Below are 9,129 nucleotides of genomic sequence, written 5' to 3'. Positions count from 1 at the left end.
TCTGATCATGGACACTGAGTATTATTCTAATGCTACGGTTACGATTATTCCTACTCTTAACCATTTCATTCATTGTTTTTCTCTCTCCTGTTTCAGGTGTCTGGTGTCTCCCTCTTCAACCCCGGCAACACCGATTATAGTCTCCCTCTTCACCTCCGGCAACACCTATTGATTTGAGCACTTAGAGAGTCGGTCGGAGAGAGTGGAGCGAGGATTTGGGCGAGAAAAGAGATGGAAAAATATTCGCTTGGATTTGCATGGTTTGAAAGGGCATGTTTTTCAGGTTGATTTGTGCATACCAACTCTTACAGGAGTTCTCTTTTGATGCTTGGGTGAAGCAGAAACAACCACATAGTAATGCTTGGGAGGGAATGTTGTGCTAATTATTCTTGCACTGTAGATCTGAAATTTTGAAAAACAAAGACTAACCTGGCATCCAAACTTGAGAAAAACTCCAAGAGGAGCAGACAAGCGAATTATAGGGAGTGAGATCTGGAACACTCAGATCCTTTTTCTCTCTCACTATTTTTCTTCCCTCCATCTCCGTGTTTGTTGAAACTTGGGCTGGGTTCTGTGTACTTTCCCCCCCCCCCCCCCCCCCCATTAAGTAGTCGATTTTTACTCCAGAACACGCGAGATTTTGGTTCTCAAAAATGGGGTTTTCAGTTTCCTCTTGACTTGCTTGTGTTTTTGGTTTTTCTGTTTTTCAGATTTGGGTTCTTTCTTACTTCTCCTCCTCTGTTAACTTCTTCGAATTTCAACCTGAATTTTCGTTTTGTTATAACAAAGAAGAAAACCCAGACAACAATTTAAAAAGAAAATTTCTCTGCTTTCCTGCATCTTCAATTGATACAATTTCTCTATTTGGTTCCACCACAATGACGCATCATAAATCTCTGGGTTTCCATCTTAATAAAAAGCACAAATTCTGAGAACATACTTGAATTCTGAAACAGCTTCGTTGAATTCCAAATGGTATTTTGCTGTGCTTGGTAACGCTGCAGATTTTTGTTGTATTTTTTAACACAGAATTTCCCGATCTGTTGAATCTCCTTATTTCTCATATCTTAAACTTCTTTCCTTCCTCCTACCATACCACCATACCCCTTTACAAGATTCTAAGAAGAAGAGAAACACAAAAGATCGCCAATAACAGAAAAAACCCAAGAAAGGCAGAGGAAGAAGATTTATAAATCAAACATGAATCCTCTGCTCCTGGAGAGATATTATTTGGAGATTATTTGTATGTTTTACTGTTTGTGTTAATGGAGTTAATTGCTATTGCAGCCGTGCAAGTGGTGGTGCCTATGGTGTCGGTGGTGAGTTGCTATCGCCAGAGCTGAAGACGAAGAAGGCATAAACGAGTTAGGGTTGAGCGATTCAGAGATGGAATGATCTTGACCATAAAATTAGATTAAAACACATGTCCACCATCTAACGGTTAACAGGAGGGAACTAGACACTGTCAGAACAAGAGCAGATAAAAATCCCGGTTTGGTCTAAGTTGGGTTTATGAACGGTTTTAAGGAAAAACAGTGAAATATTGAAATTAGTCAAAACTAAGTTTGCATTCACAAAACTAGACAAAATATTAATTTTTTATTTCTTTGGATATTTTTTACCCTAAAATTGATCACATCAAGCGAGAAAATCACTATTTTGTCTAAAAGGAAAAAATCATTTTTTCATACCTTTTGGACATTTTCACCCCTATGCCAATATGATTTAATTTATGGGTAAAAATGTCTATAAAGGTGGAAAAAAACACTATTTTGGCGAATTTTGTAATTGCAAACTCATTTTAACTAGTTTTGTAAAGTGAAACATGGAATAGCTATTTTTGTAAAGGAAAACCTAAAAGTAGCTAATCACGTAATTTTCCAATTTTTTTTTTATCTACGTAGCGCTCATTCAAAAAAAGCCGCTGGATGGCCGCTCAGAAGAGTACCACCAAGGATTTAAACCTAGATTCGAGAGCCTCAAGAGATGGCTTGACCATCAACCACCATCCTCCGTGGTGGTGTTGTGCTTTGGTAGCTCTGGGAGCTTCGGCATGCTACAGGTGACCATGGGCCGAGCTAGGCCTTGACTTTTTCTTTCCATTAATTTTGAATTTTTTTTTTAATAGTCCGCTTTTCATATATGAAATATCATAACTTGGTCTCTCTAATTTTTAGAAAATTTTCTTTTTGCCTTTTCTAATAAATTTCCCATCTAACCCTCTTTTTATGTATGAAATAACAGCATTTGGTCCCTAATTTTTTAGAATTTTCCAATCCCTTTCCAAAATTTTAAAATTTTCTTTGACCTTTTTTTTATGTGTAGAATATTATTACTCAGCCTTCTTTGAGAATATTTTTAACAATAAAGAAAATGGGTAGAAAATTCATTGTATTATGAATAAAGTAGTGATACTTGGTTGTTCCTAATGTTAAATCATGGTTCACCCCTGCAAATGACAAAGATCACACTTGATCTCGAGCGGAGTGGGCACTAATTCATGTGGTCTTTACATAAATGGTCTCAAGGGTTTGCTAGTCATACCAATTACACCAATTCAGAAGAAGTATTACCAAAGAGATTCTTAGATCGAACAATTAAGCGAGGATCAGTATGTGGGTGGCTCCCACAAGTAGCTGTTCTAGAAAACCAAGCGATCGAAGGATTTGTGTCACACTGTGGATGGAACTCCACATTGGAGAGCATTTGGTTTGGTGTGTCAATTGCAACTTGGCATTTGTATGCAGAGCAGAATTTGACTGTGTTTGAGATGGTAAAGGATTTGGAAGGGTTAATAGTAGAGTTGAAGTTGGATTATAGGGGAGGAGGTGATGCTTTGGTAACAATGAAGAAGGTTGAAGGAGCTTCGAAGAGTTTGATGGATTCGAATTGTGAAACAAGGAGGAGGGTCAAGTATTTGCATGAAAAGAGTAGAGGGTTCTAATGGATGGAGGATCTTTCTTTACTTATTTGGGATGTTTGATTAAGGACATCCTATACGGGAACAATAATAGGGAATAATAGATCCATGGCAGGAATATTTTTACATACTAGCTTGATGTCTTTGGCTTAATTTTTCTTCTAGCCTCTAAAGGTGTTTGTTAATGTTCTGAAAATAGAAGTGTTTGCCATTTGGCAAAAGGGTCAGTGGTGAGTGATTTCTGACAAGGCAAATGAAGAAGTTGATGAAAAGGAAGTCATTTCACCGCCTACATGAAGGGTACAGGGGGTATTTTTGAAAAATTGCATTTAGTAACTATAAAGGGGGCATTCTAATTCATTAACTCTTCAAATGTGATTTTTTTTGGGCCCAACCACTACTAATCTTATATTAACATATCCCTGAAAATAAACCGAGAATAAAAGTCATTATTTTCACACATAAAACGAGGTGGGACAAACCACCAAAACCTATAAAAAAATAAACAGATTTGCTCCACGAGCAATAGTATCTGCAATAAAGTTTGAAGACCTGTTACTAAACCTGAATTCAATAAAGGAGAAATTTGTAACAAGCTGCTGAATTTATCTAATAATACTCACACTCACCCAATCAATGGGCATTGGACCCCTATACCGAGATGTAAGGTCTCTAATTCAAATGTGATTTGAGCTAAGGATTAATCAAGGTGCTAGAGACCCCTATACCTAGATGTAAGGTTTCCACTAAGAGGATCCAACATGTAACTCACCCTTGACTAAGTGGATCCATACATAAATTTTCAATTGACCACAAAATTCCATTGTTTTCTATCTCCTCTTCAAGGTCCAACATGTCAACCTATGTCCCCATGTCAGTGCCTGGGACACCACCGATATAGCGATACAGGCCAATATGCCGGCAAATTTTTGAGGGGAAAGAACGACGCCGGTGATTGTCGATCTAGTGAGAAGAGTTCTGCTTGCTCTCTCTCTTTCTCATTTCGATTTTTCTTTTTTTTTCCTTGCGTTTTATTTCATTGCTAGCTTCTTCTTCTTCTTCAATTATTTTGTGGAGTTTCCGATTGTACATTCAAATCTATTTGAGGCTTAGTAGATCTGAAAATAGAGATTGTGAATCCACAAATCGTAGACCTGAATTCGGTGACCGCTAGGATAATAGTTGAAACTTGAAAGCCATTTCTTTGCTCCAAATCGATTAGATTATTTTTATAAGAACTATTTTTTTGTCTGTTCTTGGAGCTTGAAAAGAGTAATATCAGAGAAAGAACTTTAGGAACATGTTGAAGAATCTGTTGAAATTGTTTGATTTGACTAATTTTGTGTTTATTGTTGTAGCATCGGAGGAAGCGGTGACTCAGCTGTGAGAATTGATATTTTAACCCTGAAAAATCGACAATTAGCGATACATCGCCGATTTATTGTTTATATCGTGTCGCTAGGGTGATTTATTGTTTATATCGTGTCGCTAGGGGGTCTTGTGTCGTTGAGCAATATATCGTCGACACACTAAACATTGCTCCTCTTTCTTTGGATAGTACTGCTGGTAGCTCATTCCCTAGCTACACAATTATAGAGCTTTTCAATGGTGATTGTGTAACACTTTCCACCTCATAAAATAATAAAAAAAGTGTAATACCTTCCACATCATCTTCAAAGTGGGATGAGATAAAAAGGTAAGCAAAACCCCATCGTTCATCAAATCCATAAAATCTAGCTATCTAGGCTCGAAGAGTATAAAGAAATCATGAAATCTCAAAGCAACAAAAACGGAGTGAGGAAAAGAGACGTGGTGTATTGCTGATGGTAACAAACCTTATGAATCTCTTATTCACTCAGGAGTTAACTTTGCCATTAAATCACTAAGCTGTAACATACATTGCTCTAACCCTGGAAATTGACATAGAGAAGACTAAAGGAGGATATCAGCTCTCACTTAATCAAGTTCCGTTCAAATTGGATAGATTGGTTTATTCACTTTGAGTAGATATGTTCTTCACATGATCATTCGGGCTGCAATTGTTTGCAAAGATGGGTGAAAAAAATAGGTAGAAAAAAAAAATGAAAATGTGAGCATCATATGTAATGGAGTGAGGAATAAAGGAGAGATTTTATAATGTGAGCATCATACGTTAAATGTGAATCTCATTTCGTTGTTTTACACATTTTTACGCAAAATCTTTTGTTAGATTTTGAAAAAAATATAGACATGCTACCTCACACAAACTTTTTTTAATTTAAGAAGACTTACTATCAGCTTTCTTACCTCATAAACCCAACAAATTCTACGCATTTTATAAAAATAAATTTTTTTACCCATTTTTTCCCATCTCATCTCCATTTCCAGGAAACAAATTTGCCTTGAAGAATTTGGCTCAAATTTGCCTTGAAGAATTTGCCTTTCAATAATTTGGTTTAATTGGTTGACTGTTTTTTCACTGACTTGGTGGGACCGTGGAAACGATTGCCGGGAGGAAATACGAGAAAAGATTATTCAACAACCATGTTTCCGTCGTTTCTTGTTTTTCTTTTTTTCCTTTTCCTAATCCTACCAAGGTTGGAAGGTCCCTTTCCAACACTTTAATTATCAACATCCGTACACCATTTCACACCCATCATTACTAATCTCCCATCTTGAGCTTCTGAACGAGTGGAGTAGAAGCAAGCAAGAAGAAGGAGAAGAAGAATGACGAAGAAAGCATCGCTGGTGTTCATTCCAGCCCCGGGCGTGGGTCACATAGTTTCAGCGATTGAGCTTGCAAAGCTTCTGATTGCTCGAGATAATCGCCTTTCCGTCACTGTTCTTCTCATCAGGATACCTCATAACCCCAGCGTAGAAGCTGTAATTGAATCTTTCGGCGATTCTTCCATCACCGCCATCCGTTTCATCGACTTGCCTCAACTGGAATTTCCCTCACCTGAAGTGGCTCAGACCGTAGAAGGTATTGTATCCATATTCATTGAAAACCACAAGCAATTCGTCAAAGACGCCATCACCCAACTCTTCTTCACTTCCGAATCTCAAACTCCACCGAGACTCGCCGGGTTAGTCATCGATTTTTTCTGCACCTCCATGATCGACATAGCCAATGAATTCGGCGTTCCTTCCTACCTCTACTTTACTTCTGGTGCAGCGCTTCTCTCTCTCATGCTTCATCTCCCAGATCTCGATACTCAAATCGCCACCGATTTCAAGGACGCGGAGACTGAGTTCGTCATCCCGGGTTTCATACACCCCGTTCCGCCGCGTGCCTTGCCTTTGGCGATATGGAGCAAAGGGCAAGATGGTTATACCCAAGGAACGAAGTTCCGCAAATATCGCCCGGTTCGCTACCCAGCGAACCGGGCGAACTGGCGAAATATCGCCGATATCTCGGCGATATTTCGCCCCCCCATATAGAAAATTTCGCCTTTTATTATTTTGTGTTTTTTACTCAATAATTTTGATAAATTTGATGCCTATCCTAATCTTATACAAATATATGGTAAATTTGAATTATTTCCTAAAAATTATTCCATTTAAATTCTCTTACCTAGTCACATTTAATATGTTCCTTTGAGGCCTACATCATTAGGACTATTGAAGCGATTATCAAATCACTCGAAGATTCTTTTATAAGATTCATGAATAATTTAAATTGTTTCCATAAATTATTTCTGTATGCTCTTCCCTAATCACTTTGGCTGTTGCTTTGATAATTTAATTATTTCTTAATAAATATTTCCATTTAAACCTCCTGCCTAGTCACTTTACGTGTTACCTTCTGGCCTAAATCATTGGACTGTTGGAATGATTACGCGATTCTATTACAAAATCTCTTCATATTTAATTGTTTCCATAAATTATTTCATGTATATCTCTTCCCTAACCACATTTGGCATGTTGACTTTTGAGGATTAGATCACTAGAATATGTTGGTAAAATTGCTCATTAATCTTGAAGATTTTGCTATAAAAGTTTTTCTATTTATAAGTTATTCTATGTAGATTCTCCTCCTAATTACATTTAGCACATTAACTTTTGAATCATTGTGATAAAATTGGTAAGATTGTGATAGAATCGCGAGAGAAATCGCCTAAAAAGTGCAAGAAATAGTATAAAATTCACACACACAAAAAATTAAAAAAATATTTTTTTCCGAAATATCGCGATATTTCGCGATATATCGCGAGATATCGCCGATTTCTCGGCGATATCTGGTAAATGTCGGTTTCGCCCCTGGTTTCGTTTGCGGGGTGGGCATTGGGATTTCATCCGAGCTTCTTTCCATGGTTATACCTACTACCTCTATCACAGTCGACGTTTCTTTGAAACGAAGGGTATTATCGTAAATACGTTCGCCGAACTTGAACCAAACGTGGTCAGTTGCTTCTCATCCAACGACCGAATCCCACCTGTGTATCCGGTCGGACCATTACTTGATCTTAAGGGTCAGATGCACTCGCAGTTGAACCAGACCAGCTTCGAGAGGATCAAGAGATGGCTTGATGATCAACCACCGTCGTCCGTGGTGTTGCTGTGCTTCGGCAGCGCTGGGAGCTTCGCCGTGCCACAGGTGATTATGGGTGGAGCCACATTCCCCAATTTTTTTGAAATTTCTTCTTTCTCTTTTAAATTTTTTGAAAATTTTCCAATAGTCTTTTCTTCATGGGTTAAACATCAGCAGTTTGCTCCTTCTAATCTTTTCCATTTCTTCCCGAAATTTTGAAAGTTTACTGAATCTATGACTCTCTTTTCATGTCTAAAACATTAGAACATGACCGCAATTTTTGTTTTTTTAAATATTTTTTCACTTGTGATTTCCACTGCTGAAATATTGGGGAAAGGCCCCCAATTTTCTGAAATTTTTTTCTTTTCAAGTTTTTAAAATTTCCCAATTGTTCTCAACAGTTGGCCTCCTAATTTTTTGAAAAACTTTCTATTACCTCTCTGAAATTTTGAAAATTTTTAATGACCTTATTTTCATATGTGAAATGGAAATGTTTAGCCTCGATTGAAAAAAAAAATTTAACCATAAAAATTATGGATTAAAAATTCATTGTTTTCTGTGTGAAAACATTGGTATTTGGTCCCCCTCATGTTAAATCCTACCTCCGCCTCCTTTTAGGTGATGGAAATCGCACTTGGTCTTGAGCAGAGTGGACACCGATTCCTATGGTCTTTGCGTAAACCTTCTCAAGGGTTTGCTAGTCCTACCGATTACACCAATCTAGAGGAAGTATTACCAGAGGGATTCTTGCATCGGACGGCTGAGCGAGGATTAATATGTGGGTGGATCCCGCAAGTAGCTGTTCTAGAACATCAAGCAATTGGAGGATTTGTGTCACATTGTGGATGGAATTCCACATTGGAGAGCTTCTGGTTTGGTGTGCCGGCCGCAACTTGGCCATTGCACGCAGAGCAACATTTAAATGCGTTTGAGATGGTTAAGGAGCTTGAAGGGTTAATGGTGGAGTTGAAGTTGGATTATAGGGGAGGAGGTGATGCTTTAGTAATGGCAGAGGAAGTGGAAGGAGCTGTGAGGCGTTTGATGGATTCGAATTGTGAAGCAAGGAGGAGAGTCAAGGATTTGCAGGAGAAGAGTAGGAGGGTTCTAATGGATGGTGGATCTTCCTTTACTTCCTTGGAATGTTTGATTAAGGATATAATAGATGGGAACTGAGAAAAAGGGGATAATAGATTCATGGATGTAATTGTTTCATAGACTAGCTTTGATGTCTTTGGCTTAAATATTTTCTTTCTTTCTCTAGAGGTTGTGGTTGTTAATGCAATTACCCACAAAAAAAAGTAAAAAAGAACTCCATTTATTATTCTGAAATCACATTAGAACCTTGCACCAGGACAAGAAACACTCTTTAGCAATCCCCTGTGTCAAGAAGCACACGGCAAAGAATGACAATTAAAACAGCTTTTTCCTAGAAAATGGTGAGTTGTAATGTGATGATGTGACGTAGCAAAGTGGTTACATAACCACGCAGTTTCTTTGCAACCACTCAGAATGATTATCTATCCGGTCAGGAAGATCGCTATATTGTCTCATCTCTGAATCCAACGTTTGCGCATTTGGGGTCTCAAACTTCCAATTCTTGTCTCATACAGATTCCTTGCATCCAACTGAACAAGTCCTCTATTCCGTGTAGAATCTTGGTTCTCCAAAACTTTAGCATGTAAATTCCAATGACCTTAAA

The 9,129-nt window shown here is 37.9% G+C and overlaps 1 protein-coding gene across 1 annotated transcript; it reads left to right on the top strand.

The window, feature by feature from the left end:
• Window positions 1–5,525: 5,525 nt before the first annotated feature.
• Window positions 5,526–9,129, top strand: LOC149008557 (UDP-glycosyltransferase 71K1-like). The gene is made up of 3 exons (XM_089166900.1): window positions 5,526–6,227; window positions 7,201–7,496; window positions 8,049–9,129. Exons 1-3 carry the CDS (start codon window positions 5,627–5,629, stop codon window positions 8,601–8,603), a joined length of 1,452 nt encoding a protein of 483 aa, XP_089023026.1. The 5' UTR covers window positions 5,526–5,626; the 3' UTR covers window positions 8,604–9,129.

Source organism: Hakea prostrata, chromosome 8, assembly GCF_041222555.1.
Source record: "Hakea prostrata isolate BN-2017 chromosome 8, UWA_Hpros_2, whole genome shotgun sequence".
NCBI classification, from domain to species: domain Eukaryota; kingdom Viridiplantae; phylum Streptophyta; class Magnoliopsida; order Proteales; family Proteaceae; genus Hakea; species Hakea prostrata.
The sequence above is the reverse complement of the archived record's forward strand: the minus strand, read 5'-3'. Positions and strand labels throughout refer to the sequence as shown.